Raw genomic sequence first — 15,487 nt, 5'->3', positions numbered from 1 at the left:
CATCAGCCTAAATGTGTCTTGTTATTTTTCCACGTGAGCCCTTGGTTCATCTGCACTGATGTTAGTGTGCTGTCTTGCATCCCAGAATGCAAAGCAAGCCTAGCTGCAGTAAGGCTTTTGGCTTAAACTTGCAGCGTACAACAGGTAGCTTTGTTGGATGGACGGTGGATAAACTCACACTGTAAGACCTTCTTCCACCGACAGGTTCAGATGTGGCTGTTTTGATCTGACCAGAGGTGTGATTAGTGCACAAACAAACCGTAAGAAGGAGGAAAACTAACCAAGATTTAATCTAAACTCTTCAGGTGTCGCTCGGGGACAGTGAGATCATTCAGAGAGCTATGGAAAAAAGGTAAGATAACTACCCTTTTTGCATAAAAACAAACTTCAAGCTAACTGTTTTATAATATTTACAGTCACAAACAAAAAAGGATTAAAAGACACGTTTTCTGTTTAATCTTTTTCATGTTTAGGAGCCTGCGGGAGGTGGTGTGTGTGTTTCTGCTCAGATGGATGGGAGGTGCTTGGATTCAGGGAACAGTGCTGTGTGACAGTTTCCCACAGCTGGGACGCGTGGGTAATCAGCCTCTCTGTCTTCATGTCATATGGCAGCAACCGGTTTTACTGGGTACTTACATGACATTTTAAACATGGATACATATGCTTTTCTTCGGAGAGCAGGACTAGAAAACAATTATTCAATTATTTTCTACTAAAAACGTAAATATAAAATCTCAGCAGTGAGTCGTACATTTTTCAGGCAGACAGTAATGCGTTTTTATCTGTCTCCTATCATGTTTATCAGATTTCCTCATAAACTACTTAAAAACAGATGGATGTAAGAAGCATGAAATTGTTCCTGTCTCTGGATGTCAAGCTGCTGTCTGTTGTTGAGCCTTTCATGTTAAAAATGGAAAAACTACCCAAAATAAGATTTTTTTGAAAACAAACCAGAGTCTTTTGCTGAAATTAGGCTTAATTAAAGCAGAGCTGTAGTTATATTACTGTCCCTTCATTTTACTTCTTATTTCTTCCAGCTCAGGTGAGTCACATTTTCCTGTGTCCAGGGTTATACCAGTGAATTTGCAGAGCTATTGGCTGATGACTCTTTAGCATTTTCATGAAAGAGTCACATCTGCCTTTTCTGCACCTTTCCGGGTCGCTGCAGTGGCAGCGTGTGGCCAGAGGTCCACAAATAATCCTTTTACCTGACCCTGCCTTTGGGCACCGTACATCATTCACAATCATGTTAACCACTAAAGTCATCAGCCAAAAGCTCTGCAAATTCACTTGATGTGCTTGTTGCTGAGGGAGAAAGCAGACCTGAAAAGGAAAAACAAGGTGTTTGCTTCCTTTGTTGTGCACCACCAGTCTCTTTTTCTCTTCCTCACGTTAAAATCTAATTTCTCAGCAGCTGTGGAGATTAGATAGAGCTGATAAAGTGACTTAATTTTCTACAGTTGACTTTTCTTTGGTCTAACCTTTAAATAAAGCCCCGAGCTTTGATTATTGTTTTAAAAGGGAGGGACAACAGTCTTCAAAGTTACTTGTGTGACTTATTTTATGCAATAAATGAAAATGTTTAATATAAAATGAAACTGATGTTTATATATAAATACACAACAAACCTTTTAATACTAAATATCAATTCCTCGAAAAGTGTCAAAAGCTTCGTGAAAATGCTTTGAATTCAATTTGTGTTGTCCTATTGGCTCATAAATATTTTATATGGACGGTTAAAAGTTGAGTCTGGTAGATGCACGCGCCGATTGATTGGAGTGAGATTAGCGTGTTTGACGTCAGAAACTGCAAACAAATGATCCTATAAAAAGAGAAAACTTGTCTGGGAAAAAAAGGAGAAAAAACTGAGCGCCGGCTGGGGAGGTTAGCGAGCCCCACAAACACGCAGGCACTCTTGTTGCACGCAGTCAGCACAGAACACAGTCGTGAAGATGCCTCTGTCAAGCAGCTCCACGTCCTCCACAAAGAGCATCCGCAGAGCAGCATCCGAGCTGGAGAGGTCGGACTCCATCACGGTAAGAAAAAACGCTCCAAGATGAACATTAAACATATTTTCATGCATTTAAGCGTAACATTTGTATTGTATTTTGGGAATTTGTCAAGTTTTGAATCTAAATGTCCACCTATGCGCGTAAAGAGCGCGTGGCAACCTCTCCATTACGCACCGGGAGCACATGAAACGCAGAAACGTTACGCACGTTTTAATCCCTCCAAAGGTGCAAGAACACATACTGAGGTGGTTTACGTTAGGATTTTCCTGAAATGCATGCCTGTTTCAATGCGCATCTCCAAATGCGCGCTGAAGACATTAGAAGTTTGGTTCAGCAGCAGCTTTGACTGTGATATAAAATACGGGATTTTTTTTAAACAGTCTCCAAGATTCGTTGGCAGACGCCAGAGTTTGATCGAAGACGCGCGGAAGGAGAGGGAAGCTGCTGCGGCGGAGGCTGCCGAAGCCAGCGAGCAGATCGTGTTTGAGGAGGAGGATGGAAAAGCGCTTCTCAACATCTTCTTCACCCTGAGGAGCTCCAAGACTCCCGCTGCGCTGTCACGGACACTCAAAGTGTTTGAGGTAGAAGATCTTCAGACTGTTAAGAAATGAGCATTAATTATATTACACACAAGAAAACGCTGTTAAGATTATTTTGAGAGATGCTTGTTAAAAATCTCATTTGCATTGGATGAGAAACTTGTTAAAATGTTTTACATCCTAGACAAAATTTTCAACATGTCAGAATATTTGATTAATATTGTATTTTTTTCTGGAGCCATTTACTAAAAGATAAAGGCCTCCAAACGTTTTTGCTGTTAGTTGTTTCAAATCAAAATTTTAAAAGATTTAAAATCTATGAACACTCTTTTAATTTTAATATTTGGTTATAAATCAAACCCAATAAAAATATTTACTATGAAGAAAGTAATGAGGTCGTCATGTTGGGTGAGAGTTTCTTGACCCACGACATGCAGAATCACAACAAGAAACCGGCAAGTAAATAAAACGTTCTTTATTATTAAATGAGAGGAACGGGAACAGACGACGTGCAGGCTGGCAGCAAGGCTCCAGGAGAGGATTCTGAGGCGGGAGAAAGAGTGAGTATATGGAGGGAAGGATGGAGGATAGTCTGAGGAGGGGAGCTTATACTGATGTAGATAGTGGTGAGAGCCTCTGGAAGGGCTAGGTCAGGTCCGGGTGAGCAGGAAGGCTCCAGAAGGAGGAGGAACTGTTGAATCGGAGAGGAGGTAGGAGCAGAGGCTTGGTGAGTGCAGATGAGCGGCTGAGAGCGGGCGGCCAGGGGAGGAGACAGCGAGATATGAAGTGCAGGAATCCGAGCTGGTATTGAGATGGTGGAGTGTGGAGTGAAACCTGGAGCAGAGCAGGGAAGAGTAGCCAGGGTCTTTCTGGTCGACAGGAAATCCAGCAAATACTTCTCAAGATCTGGTAACAAACAGGAACTAGAAAAACACAGGATCAAAAACGGGTCAGAGGCTAGAGCTACCCAAAACTGAGCAATCATCCGGCGTGGTGAAGTGTCACACTGCTCCTTAAATCCCCTGGGCCTTGATGACGAGATCAGCTGCATGCTGGTGGCTCTCAGACACACCCACCTGAAACAATACTCAGAGAAAACAGGTTACATGCAGGAGGCTCACCACGGACCGTGACAGAGGTTATTTTTCAATTTCTTCTGTAAATTCATGAAATTAAAGAAACTGTTCAACACTTTATGTAGCGCTGCAACTGCAATGAAAATCCATTCTGCCTAATCCTGAAGTCAGGGCGTTGACTGTGTTTTAGACATTTGAAGCCCACATTCATCACTTGGAGACGCGACCGTGCCGAAAGCTGAAGGACAGCCTTGAGGGCCTGGAGTACTTTGTTCGCTGTGAACTTCACCTCTCAGACGTCAGCACTCTGGTCAGCTCCATCAAGAGGAATGCAGAGGATGTCAAAACCACCAAAGAAGTTAAATGTAATCTTTTTTCCCTTAAACACATTTAAAATGTTGCATCCGTGTTGGTTAAATAAGCTCTGATATGTTTGCTTTTCTATGTTTTTTGTACCAGTTCATTGGTTCCCAAAGAAAATAGCGGATCTGGACCGATGTCATCATCTGGTCACAAAATTTGATCCAGACTTAGATCAAGACCATCCTGTGAGTAATGCCCTTGGCCTGAAGCGTGTGAGCAGGAACACTTTGATTATGTTTTCAAACCATTATGAAATATTTACGGTTTTCTTTCATACCAGGGCTACAGAGACACTGTCTACAGACAGAGAAGGAAAATGATTGGAGACATTGCTTTCACATACAGATAGTAAGATTCATTCTTTTGACACAATGCATATGAACGTTTACATTGTCAGATGAATATGTGCATCTGTTTGTCTTCAGTGGGCAGCCAATCCCCCAAATGGAGTACACAGAGGATGAGATTGACACCTGGTAAGAACGGTTGCATGCTTTAGAAAAATATTCATATGATTAGCAGATGAATCAGCTCAGGCCTGGTCCTGGAGGGTCACTGGCCTGCATGTTTTAGCTTTTTCCCTCCTCCAACACCCCTGATCTAAGGATTGAATCACCTCTATGTTCAGAAGCCTGGAACTCAGCATTTGAGGTGTGTTGGTGGGTGGAAACATGCAGGTGACCTTTGAGGACCAGGATTGATTAGCCCTGCTCAATTAATCACAGTGAAACAAGAAATTATAATTTTTTTCTGCCATAGCAGACTCATAATGCTTTAATAAGGTATTTCAAAGGAATACAACTAAAGAAACAGACACTTTTAAAAAAATGTGTAGTTTTTACCATTAATTTCTAGAAATGTCCGTCAAAATGTTGTTGAAAATGAATGAAAGGATTCCCAGTTGTTGAAAAATATTGGCGGCTTCGCAACATATAACTATAAAAATCAGGTCTAAAATACATAGGAGCGGGTCTAAGTCTGTAGACGACACCATATTAAATGTCAAGTTGCCTTCTACAGGGGCCCATGAGGACACAATGCATTCACTCATTTGTAACAAACGGTTACAAAACTTTTGCCATTCATAAACGTTGTTTTACACATTTACCACTTCACTTGTTGCCAGTGATGACAAGGAGTCTGATGTGCTTGTTATTTTGCTGAAGTTTGCACTCCCCAGGACTTTTTGACCCTAATGGGCATCCATTGGGAAGGTCTTACTCCAACACAAAAATACTGCTTGCTTGCAACGATTTAGGCATCTACTGCCCCCTATCGCCAGGAAAAATACACACTATCACTTTAAAAGCATTGCGTGATGGCAGCAACTCAAGAGGTTTAATATTTATGTATATTAAGTAAGTATATTTAAGTATATTTTTGTGAAAAAAGTATTTAATCGTGAATCAGGCGACAGGTCTATGGGACTCTGAGGGATTTGTACACCACCCACGCCTGCAAAGAACACCTGGAGGCCTTTCGTCTGCTAGAAAGGCACTGTGGGTACAGTCCAGACAACATTCCTCAGTTGGAAGATGTTTCACGCTTTCTCAAAGGTACGTGCTGTTTTGTGAGAGAAGCGAACCCTTGAAACCAGATGTCTGGTGACTGTGCTATATGGTCTCACAGAACGCACAGGCTTTCAGCTGCGCCCAGTGGCAGGTCTGCTCTCAGCCAGGGACTTTCTGGCCAGTCTGGCTTTCCGCGTGTTCCAGTGCACCCAGTATATCCGACACGCTTCATCCCCTATGCACTCCCCAGAACCGTGAGTCCTCGTCTGATTCCTTTGAGTTTGTTTCTCAGACTTTGCCCCCCTGCAGACCCATAATGGTAACAGAGTCTGCAGAGGTCTCAAACTGACGTTTATTTTCTCTTAAACTGCCTTTTTGCTCATTTAAGTTACATTTCAATCAACCAAAATGAGGTTAAAGAACTTTTAAACTTGAATTTTAACATGACAAACAAATACAACACTTGAACTTCTAATTTTCCTATACTCAAGAGGTTTAATATTTATGTATATTAAGTAAGTATATTTAAGTATATTTTTGTGGTTTCTTTGTAAAACCAGTGGCGAACTCATGTTGCATCCAAAACTCAAATGTAAATTCTGATTTTTCCTCAGTGACTGTGTCCATGAGCTGCTAGGCCATGTTCCCATGCTGGCTGACCGAACTTTTGCCCAGTTTTCACAGGTTAGAGTCCAAAGGGCTCCACGGCTCTAAAGATAAGCATTTCCTATTTTGTGCAGCAACAATTTGGTAACAAGTATTGTTTTTCTTCTTTCACAGAACCTTGGTCTGGCGTCACTGGGGGCATCAGACGCAGATATTGAGAAATTGTCCACGGTGAGACACCAACAAAACAAATGGACTGCTTCAAAATCATTTAGAAGAGACTGAAAAAAAATTGTTGCACATTTTAGATGTTTTAGTAAAGCATGCAGAAATTACAACTTTAATTTTACCACAGAATAAGCTGCTTCCAAATGTTTTGCTCAGTTTTTAATCTAAAATATTATGCATAAAAAATAAATCCATGCACATTTTCTCCCTAATCATCCCACTCCAGCTGTACTGGTTCACCGTTGAGTACGGCCTTTGCAAACAAAACGGAGAAGTAAAAGCTTACGGGGCTGGACTGCTTTCTTCTTATGGAGAACTTGTGGTATGTTCCAGTGTGTTTTTCTTTCTTTAAAAACAAGAATCAAAGCCAGCTGATCTCCTCAGCTAATTCACTTTCCTGTTACCTCCTCCCAGCACTGCCTTTCTGATGAACCGGAGACTCGGGAGTTTGATCCAGAGGCTGCAGCCATCCAACCTTATCAAGACCAGACGTACCAGCCCGTCTACTTCGTTTCTGAGAGTTTCTCAGACGCTAAAGAGAAATTCAGGTACTTTTTCTTTGCAGGATCAAAAACAAATAAAACCGTGCTGTAAGGAGAAAGAAGAGGAAAAGAAGCGTGAGGGGGTTAAGTCAGGACAAGGTCAGAGAACAGCCAGCCAAGCCCCAAGGCCACAAACTTTTGTAGGTCAACCATTGCAGCCAGAAGACAGCTGCTACTAATATAGTATTTCCTACCAAGAAAAATACCAGAGTTTTATTTGGCAAACACATGAAATGCTGCTCATCAAAACAAGTAGCTTTAGAGTGTTTTGACAGTCGTGAGGCTGCAGTTGAACACAGCTCTTGGGATGTTTGGAGAAGCATGAATTTAAATGATCAGCTTACTTGGTTTTGGAATTTTTTTGTTCTTTTTGATCGTTTTTCATCCCAAACTTTGACCAGATCATACGTCGCTGGCATCAAGCGCCCCTTCTCGGTGCGGTTTGATCCATACACCTGCAGCGTCGAGGTCCTGGACAACCCACTAAAGATCCAGGGAGGACTGGAGAGTGTGAAAGATGAGATCAAGGTGCTGACAGATGCCCTCAGCGTTTTGTCATGATGAAAGCCTGGTCTACGATCATCCTGTCCCCTCCGCCGAGCTCTGTCGTGTCCAGCGTGTTAACAGTGTGTTGATCTCCCTGTGCTGTCGCCAGTATGACTCTGAATTGTTGCTCGTCTTGTTTCTGCCCGGTTGACCCACAATGTTGCAACCATGAAACCTCAAAATGCAGTGTGTGAAAAGTCTCCAAAGATGTCCGCTTGATGCTTTGCTGGGGTTTGGATGCTTTTGTGAAATGATGTGTTGATGCTTTTAAAGCAGAAGTGTTTCAGATTCACGTCAGAGCCCAAATGAAAAGGATCTGTGATCATGAATGTATTAAAAAATAAAGCAAATATGATTATTTTCAGATTTTTTAAATCAACATAACATTATGAAAAATGTATTTATTATGTATATTTATATAGTTGGATGTCCTGCCCTGTACTAATGTGTAATTGTGTTATAAAAAAAAGAACACCAAAAATATATGTATTACAATAAGTTATTGATAGTAATGCGACAAATAATAAAATATTAGGGAAATATTTTTCTGACGGATTTCTTGATATATTTGTAATGACATTGGGCATTTTCCAATATTAAATAAATTGAAAGTTCCTGTTCTGTTGCTCTGCCACAAGAGGGAGCTGTTCAGCAGGTGCTGCTTAAAACCTATTCCTCCCTAGGGGTCACTGATATTTTTGTTGTTCAAGTGAATTAGCGGTGAAGAATATTGCCCAATTTCAAAATAAAAGCATAAAAATAAAGTCCTAAGTTTAGTTAATCCTCCTCTTACATTTATAGGATTTTAGGTTGTTTAAACACGTCCCTGGTTTGTAAATGAAAGTGACATTTTATGCACGATCTTAGGGGAGTTTGCCCCAACATATCACCTGCTGCTGCTGGCCTTATGAAGGCTGAGTACAGATCCTGGATCAGCAATTACTAGAAAGCTGCAAGAAAAACAAACAGAGGTACTCCGAGCAGACCAGCAGGTGTCAGCCAAACTCTGGAGACGCGTCAGGACTTTTTAATTCTTGCAGAAGATGCTCTTACATAAGGGGACGTACCTATGCAAAAAGTCAAGGTGCTTGATGGTGTGCGCCTTTGTGAAGCAAACATCTTGATTTGCTCTTAATGTTGGAATCCATCCTGTTACAAATATACACATCTCCGTAGACCTGTCACCCTTTTATCCTACCCGGCCTCGTTATCCATAACGAGGACCAGCCAATCACCACACCCTCAGAGCCCGGCAGCTTCCGTCTTCTGTCCATCACAATACAATACATGAGCAGACTAATTATTACTATTGATCCAGAGTCTTCGTGATGTGATGCAACATTTAAAGTCAGTTAAGGTCTCCAAACTTTTGGCTCCGACAGGCCACCAGCTGAGAGCCCCCCTCCCTCTCTCTCTCTCTTCTTGTCAGAGACACCTCTGACCCCGGTGACTGCATCATCAACACCTGAGTCAGAGGACAGTCGCAGACACCGGGAGCACTGATTTCACCCAATTTTAATCTTAATTAAAGGGCGGAGACATTGACATTTTTCTTGGAGTCGCAGGAATTAGAGCTATTCTCGTTCCGTCTGCGCCCTGAGTGTAAACATTGTGATTGCAGGTTACGGCGCGTAAACGCAGAGGAGAATGCCAATGGAGGAGTTCCAAATGCTGCGACTCTCTCACCCTTCTCGTTCCCCTGTCGCCGTTTCTTTAAGCACTTTTCCATAAAACATCTTTGGGCCATTTTTTATCAACCGTGAAGAGAGGAGGAGCGAGGGGAGTGGGATGGGTGTAAGGGGCGTGTTTTGGTATAAAATACTTCTCCCTGAGAAGTTTTGCCTGTCGCCTGGTCTTTGGGACAGCCTCACTCACCACCTCTATCAAGCCTCACCAACTGGGAAACATAACTCACCTGCAACAATCTGCTACCAAATAACTGGTATACTGCCATCTGAATATGGAAACCCAGCACAGACATCACTCTCTCTGCCACACCTGCCGGAGAACGGAGAACAGCAGAATAAAGGTAAACCGCTGGGAGTTTCTGATGTTTTCTTGAATGCGTCGCGCTGAAAGCTCTTCAGCAAGGCACGAAATTATTCTGACTGAGCGAGAGCGGCTTCGGGTTGGTGGGATGTGCAGCCGGGAGAATCAGTCACTCTGTTTTGCTGCAACAGGGATCAAAAGAGGACGGTTTAAGATGCAGAATCTGCAAAGAGAGCAATTACGCACGAGGCTTTTGCGAATTGTCAGGAGCGAGAGAGAAATAAAGAGTTTTAGTCTCCTCCATGCTCTGGATGGTGCGCCGGTCGCCGGACACGGAGCAAACAGCTGGTCGTCTTACTGGCAGATAGGGGGCGGTAGGTCTGAGGGTCATTGAGCTCACTCAGGGGTGAGCAAGGGGAAAATATATGCTGAGTCTGACTTTTCGGGTGGTTAACTATCGAGCAGCCAGCGCTGCAACTCCTGGAGAGTTGTGTAAGACAGTGAAAGCTACAGACACAGAGACTTTTTTTAAATTCATTCGGAATAAGCACTTCCCCCATGTTCCCCAAAAAGCACATGACAGCAGCTGATTACAATCGGGTGTTTATTTCATATCATTTGACTCAACGGACTCTTGCTGTTACTAGGTCAGAACAGCTTTTGGCACTGGAAGGACCGGCGCGCGCGAGTTTAAGACTTTAATCTCTTACATTACAAAACAAAACATCTGGACGCGACCTTACTTGTGCAGTTTTTAAAGAATATTTTTAAAATCTCAATTTATTGACTGTTATTTTCCCCTAGGTCAAAAAGATGTCTTCGAGCAGCCGTGCGCTCCTGCTCGCGCTGACTCTCACATTCTACATTGTGGATACGGCCTCGGCGGAGACGTTGTGTGGGGGAGAACTGGTGGATGCGCTGCAGTTTGTCTGCGAAGACAGAGGCTTCTATTTCAGTAGGTTTCCGGAGCCTTACAAGTTTTCACTGAGCTCTGTCTCTTAATTTTTATTTTCCTCATGTTGAATCTCCCTGTTGTTCATTTGCGCACATCTGTTTGGATAGCTGAGGCTGTCTGTGGCTGTGAGGTATGCGTGTTTGCTATTTTTCTTTCTCACGCACTGGCGCCCATGCGCGCGCGCTTTCGCTCTCTCTCTCTCTCTCTCTCTCTCTCTCTCTCTCTCTCTCTCTCTCTCTCTCTCTCTCTCTCTCTCTTCCACACACACACACGCACGCACGCACACACACACGCGCGCGCGCGCAGTGTAGAGAGGAGGGAGAGATTATAGCCAGCTGTGTCTCAAGACTTCGTCCACAGGGCTGCTCTGCTGACTCTGCTTACAGCCCATACCTCTCGTTGCATATGAAAAGCCGGCGAGTTTCGAAGACACACACGAGTCTGCGACACAATGGGCCACTTGTTTGCCAGTAAAGTAATAGCACCCCGAGAGGCATACCAGTTACCTCAGCACCAGCATTCCCAGGCCAGGAGACCACACTGATGAGCTGGACAAGAGGAGTGTGTGTGTGTGTGTGTGTGTGTGGGGGGGGGGGGGGGGGGGGGGGCTTGATGTCAGATCATTAACATCACCTCTGATCGTTGCTTCCATTGTATTGATGACAGAGAAGCTGGAGAGCTTTATGCAAGAGGGTTGTTGTTGACACACATTATATATATATATATATATATATATATATATATATATATATATATATATATAACATAATGGATATGTTTTTCCATTTTGGGTCATCATCCTCTCCCTGGATAACTTCTTTCTTTTTCTCTCCCGCTCCTCTTCCTGCAATCAAATCTAGCCGCGCCTCTCGTGAGCTTTCTCAGACATTGTGCTGGTTGCTTGGCTTCAAACAAGGCCTTTATTGATTGTGTATAAAGTTACTGTGTGCAACATGCTAACCATCCACCCCCACACCTTATTCTTCAGCACGTTCCCTCTCTTTGTGGTAATTCCTTTTGGTCCTTGTAACGTAAACCCCTTCTCACTTCCCACGGAGCACACAGGCCTGTCAAGGAATTGTAACTTTAAATGTTTACTCACTCCAAAGCACTTCAGGTTTTGTCTTTTGGTCACGACACAACAGAGTGTTTACTCGTGCACCCGCTCGTTTAAGGACTTCCAGATAAATAGGCCTAATCAGATTATCCTTCACGCCAAAAATATTTGTTGCTGGTGGTCACAGATTTTTGTTTTATCCTCTTTTCTCCAAAGGCTGCTATGATTGTTGAAGTAATCCTGCAAAAACAACCCTGATGCACTACTGTGCCAGAGCTGTGTTGTTTTAGGTTTTAACCTCGCTCTCCTAGTTGCCTCTCTTCAATATCTGCTGTGTTTCTCCTCAGGTAGGCCAACCAGCAGGGGCAACAACAGGCGCTCCCAGAACCGTGGGATTGTAGAGGAGTGTTGTTTCCGTAGCTGTGACCTCAACCTGTTGGAGCAGTACTGTGCCAAACCCGCCAAGTCAGAGAGGGATGTATCGGCCACATCTCTACAGGTCATACCTGTGATGCCCGTACTAAAGCAGGTGCGTCCGAGCAGCAACAACAACACACAGGCATGGGAAAACACACGTCCACCTTACCTATCATGTCCTCCAATCTCTTGAGCCTCTATTTGCCTATGTACCTCACCCCTATGCCACTGACACGGAGTACAGGCTGAACTCTGCAGAAAAACTGTCTTATCGTGTAAAATGATCAAAAGTAAGCAGTTGTTTTCCATGCAAAGTGCTGACCAGCTTAGAAAACACCAAAACAGAACGTAATGGCAGCGTCACTCAAGTGTACCAGTCTCAGGGATGGAGGTGATCACTGAAGCCAAACAAAACACCACATTTTGATTATTAGAGCAAATAACAGCACACTCTTAAAAATGTCAATCCAAAGAATGCGAGGGATCCTTTGGGGAATGCAACATTTTCTAATTTCACTCAAAATTCGAAACCACGCCTCTTCGTCCTGCATCAAAATCCCATTAGGCTGGAAAACATTTGTTTAAAAAATGTCAAAAGTTCAAATCAGTGGTGTGAGATTGCTGTGGATGCGAACAAAAATGCGTAAACATGGCAAATTTTCTCCTAAAACACAGACTTAAAATAACAGATAAACAAAGCAGCTGGGAAACTAGTTTGGGCACGTCTCCAGTTTGTCTCAGCGGGGAGAGTTGATGGGTACGGCCTGCTCTGAGGGCCAGCTGTTCTTAGCCTATTGAGCTGGCCTGTACTGAATGAAGGGGGATAAACACCCTTCAAGTGGCAGGACCAAAACAAGCCATTCATATGGAGCACCGTCTACTTGCACATAAATCCAAGCTTAGCTGTCAACACTTCCACTTTGTCTCAATCTGTGCTGCTCAAAGCAGCACCTACAACTGTTTTAAGTGTCTCCAGTGTGAGCTTAGATGCTCTAAAATGACGGCTTTTTATTGGTTCTGTGGAAATGACAGTTCAGCGAGTTGTAGGCTGAATGACAACAGGCTGCTAATATGTATATGAGGCGAGTGAGGCTGCCTTTCCTTTTGACAATGTTAAAGAGGCTGAACTAAGTGCTTGTTGACAGCTTCTCTCAGTGGAGGAAACCAAAACAAGGGCCAGCTGGAGGCAAGTCGAGGCTGTTGTGACGTTAAGGGCTTTATGGATGACATTTGGTTTCCATTTCACCGGCCCAACAATGACTGTATCTTATCTCTGCTGATTAAATCACTGATTCTTTTTTTTCTCTCTCCTCTTTTCTTGACTTTTTGCACGGGACGCCATAATAGGAAGGCCTAAGAAAGCCGCAGGGGACCGTGAAGTATCCCAAATACGATGTGTGGCAGAGGAAGGCGGCCCAGCGGCTCCGGAGGGGCGTCCCTGCCATCCTGAGGGCCAAAAAGTTTCGAAGGCAGGCGGAGAAGATTAAAGCCCGGGAGCAGTCGATCTTCCACAGGCCACTGATCAGCCTTCCCACCAAACTGCCCCCCGTGTTGCACACCATGGACAACTTTGTCAACCACAAATGAGCCCGCTGCCAGCCCTTTGCACAGACAAGAGTATGAGGGTGACAAAAAGACTAGGGGATTATAGCTTTGTCTCTGACGTCATTTCTGTGGCAGTCCTCTTTGACCTCCCCTGCCCTGTCCGGGCCCACCAGTGCCTCCCCCCGCCCCGCTCTCATCCACTACGTCTTGAACCCGTGGCCCTTTTCTAATGCCCCCCCCCCCCCCCCACCTACCCCCGTTTAAACCTCAACCACCCACCCTCCTCCAGCACACAAACATGCCTTCACATTCTTCCTGTCTGAACTCTTTAGCTCCTTTTCTCTTTCAGTCACCGATACAAAAGGAACAAACACAAAAGTTGAAAACAAAACTTTAACAATTTGGCTGAATGCAATTCAGGTGGATCCCTAAGCAAAAGAGAGAAGGGAAAGGGGAAAAGAAGATGAAAGAGATCTGGTGTTTCCAAGTGTCGAGAGGACACCAAGCAGAATGTTTTTTTTTTATTTTTCTATTTTTTTTTCCTGGTGGAAGACGACTGAACGAGGAGAGCAGCTTGCATGAAAGAATCCATTCCACACGATTTTTTTTCCTGAGGCAAAAGAAAATCTCGTGTTAGGCCTTTTTTTCTTATTAGTTTTGCACCACTTCCTATAAAGGGACTTCCACACTGTAAGGAATTATTTTGCAAAATTAGATTCCTGTTCCAGCACCTTTTTTGATCACAAACAAAAAGCAGAAAAAAAAATCTGCAAAATTGCACATTGCCATGGATTACGTCAAAGTAAAGAAAAAAAGGCACTATTTTTTTATGAACAATGAACGTGTAGCTTAAAAAAATGTCATGGTGCTAGCTTTGGGAATGGACTCAAAGAAGAGGTGGAAAAGCACGTTTTTTTTTTTTTTTACTTTTTGAATGAATGAATAATAAGCTTTCCGTTTTAAGGAAAGTGTGACTTTAAAAAAGGAAAATAAAGGATATGGGGGAGCTTCCGACAGTGGCACTGTCAACGGGGAAGAGTCACTGAGGAAAAAGTTTGGGCTGTGTTGGCACCTAGGCTCATGGCGAGTACTCGCGGCTGCTCATTACCAGTTTGCCAGCATGAGCAGCAAAGGGGGTGATCTGAGACCTAGTCCCGGATCCTCCCCGACCCTCTGAGGCTGCTGGACAAGACGGAGCAAACCAGGGACACATATGGGACACCATGGACTGCCTGGACTGGGACAGTACTATAGCTATAGCTTCCTGTTCATCATGGCTCTGCGGACTGCTCTGACAGGAATTAACATGGCATGGACAAAGAACAAGTGGGATTATAATGATTATATTTTATTTTGTCTTTTTTCATATCAATGTTTCAAGGAGAAAAAAAAAGGAAAACCCTGTCTGTTTCTGGTACCGTGACATTCCTGTTTTTCCAAGTTAGGCATTTTTTTGTTTTGTTTTCATGGTATTGTTATGTTATTTTACAGTTTTAAAGTAAAGGCACAAAATTTCAAATCAAAGGGATAAAAAACAGCAATAATGTCCACTAACATTTACATTTTCTTTTATATCAGTAGTATTCACCTGCTTCTGCCTGAAAACAAATACTTGAAAATACAGTATATATATATATATATAAATTAGTTTCCAGGGATGTTATTTTCCTTTTAGTCTGAGCTGTATCTTGCGTAATGAGCCGCCAAGCTTTTTTTTGTTTGTTTGTTGAAATACAAATAAGGGCACTGTATAAAGGCATTATTTATTTTGTTATAAAATATATTTGAAAAATTGGTCCAAATAATATACGTAGCACTGATGCTCAACTGACAGATTTATTTTGTATGATCTCTTGTTTTCCAATTGGAGTTGTAAGGCTTTTTGTAGATGCTTTGTACCAAAAATAATGTTTTTTTTTATTTTATTTTTTTTCATTTGAAGTAATTACCATAAATTAATATTTTAACAGCAACATCGCCTGGATCGATTAGTCAAGGTATCTCACGAAAATAGGCACATAATCTATATGGGATGGTCTGCATGGATCTTCGGAAGCCTTTCGGGGGTTGTCTGAGTAAAGGAAAGACGAGTGACTCTTTT

The 15,487-nt window shown here is 43.0% G+C and overlaps 2 protein-coding genes across 3 annotated transcripts; both read left to right on the top strand.

Annotated features, from left to right (window-relative positions):
* The first annotated feature begins 1,723 nt into the window (after positions 1-1,723).
* On the top strand, positions 1,724-7,579 carry th (tyrosine hydroxylase). The gene is made up of 13 exons (XM_015964874.3): positions 1,724-2,036; positions 2,393-2,593; positions 3,818-3,992; positions 4,087-4,175; positions 4,271-4,338; positions 4,416-4,466; positions 5,401-5,546; positions 5,620-5,755; positions 6,116-6,185; positions 6,282-6,338; positions 6,562-6,657; positions 6,750-6,883; positions 7,279-7,579. Exons 1-13 carry the CDS (start codon positions 1,953-1,955, stop codon positions 7,436-7,438), a joined length of 1,467 nt encoding a protein of 488 aa, XP_015820360.1. The 5' UTR covers positions 1,724-1,952; the 3' UTR covers positions 7,439-7,579.
* Positions 7,580-9,269: 1,690 nt separating this feature from the next.
* igf2b (insulin-like growth factor 2b) lies at positions 9,270-13,564 on the top strand. Of its 2 annotated transcripts, none has more exons than XM_070550443.1 (4): positions 9,270-9,452; positions 10,217-10,367; positions 11,772-11,953; positions 13,189-13,564. In XM_070550443.1, exons 1-4 carry the CDS (start codon positions 9,384-9,386, stop codon positions 13,426-13,428), a joined length of 642 nt encoding a protein of 213 aa, XP_070406544.1. In that variant the 5' UTR covers positions 9,270-9,383; the 3' UTR covers positions 13,429-13,564. The 2 variants fall into 2 exon arrangements, with proteins under 2 accessions (XP_070406544.1, XP_054589214.2); XM_054733239.2 differs by having other exon boundaries at positions 10,217-10,371; positions 11,776-11,953.
* Positions 13,565-15,487: the final 1,923 nt, after the last annotated feature.

This window comes from Nothobranchius furzeri, chromosome 4 (genome assembly GCF_043380555.1).
Source record: "Nothobranchius furzeri strain GRZ-AD chromosome 4, NfurGRZ-RIMD1, whole genome shotgun sequence".
NCBI classification, from domain to species: domain Eukaryota; kingdom Metazoa; phylum Chordata; class Actinopteri; order Cyprinodontiformes; family Nothobranchiidae; genus Nothobranchius; species Nothobranchius furzeri.
This window is presented reverse-complemented; position numbering and strand designations above follow the sequence as displayed.

Coding starts and splice junctions, on each gene's coding strand:
- th (XM_015964874.3), top strand. CDS start 1,953: ATGCCTCTGTCAAGCAGCTCCACGTCCTCCACAAAGAGCATCCGCAGA. Junction 5,756..6,115: donor CCTATGCACTCCCCAGAACC/GTGAGTCCTCGT, acceptor ATTTTTCCTCAG/TGACTGTGTCCATGAGCTGC. Junction 6,658..6,749: donor CTTCTTATGGAGAACTTGTG/GTATGTTCCAGT, acceptor ACCTCCTCCCAG/CACTGCCTTTCTGATGAACC.
- igf2b (XM_070550443.1), top strand. CDS start 9,384: ATGGAAACCCAGCACAGACATCACTCTCTCTGCCACACCTGCCGGAGA. Junction 9,453..10,216: donor CGGAGAACAGCAGAATAAAG/GTAAACCGCTGG, acceptor ATTTTCCCCTAG/GTCAAAAAGATGTCTTCGAG. Junction 11,954..13,188: donor TGATGCCCGTACTAAAGCAG/GTGCGTCCGAGC, acceptor ACGCCATAATAG/GAAGGCCTAAGAAAGCCGCA.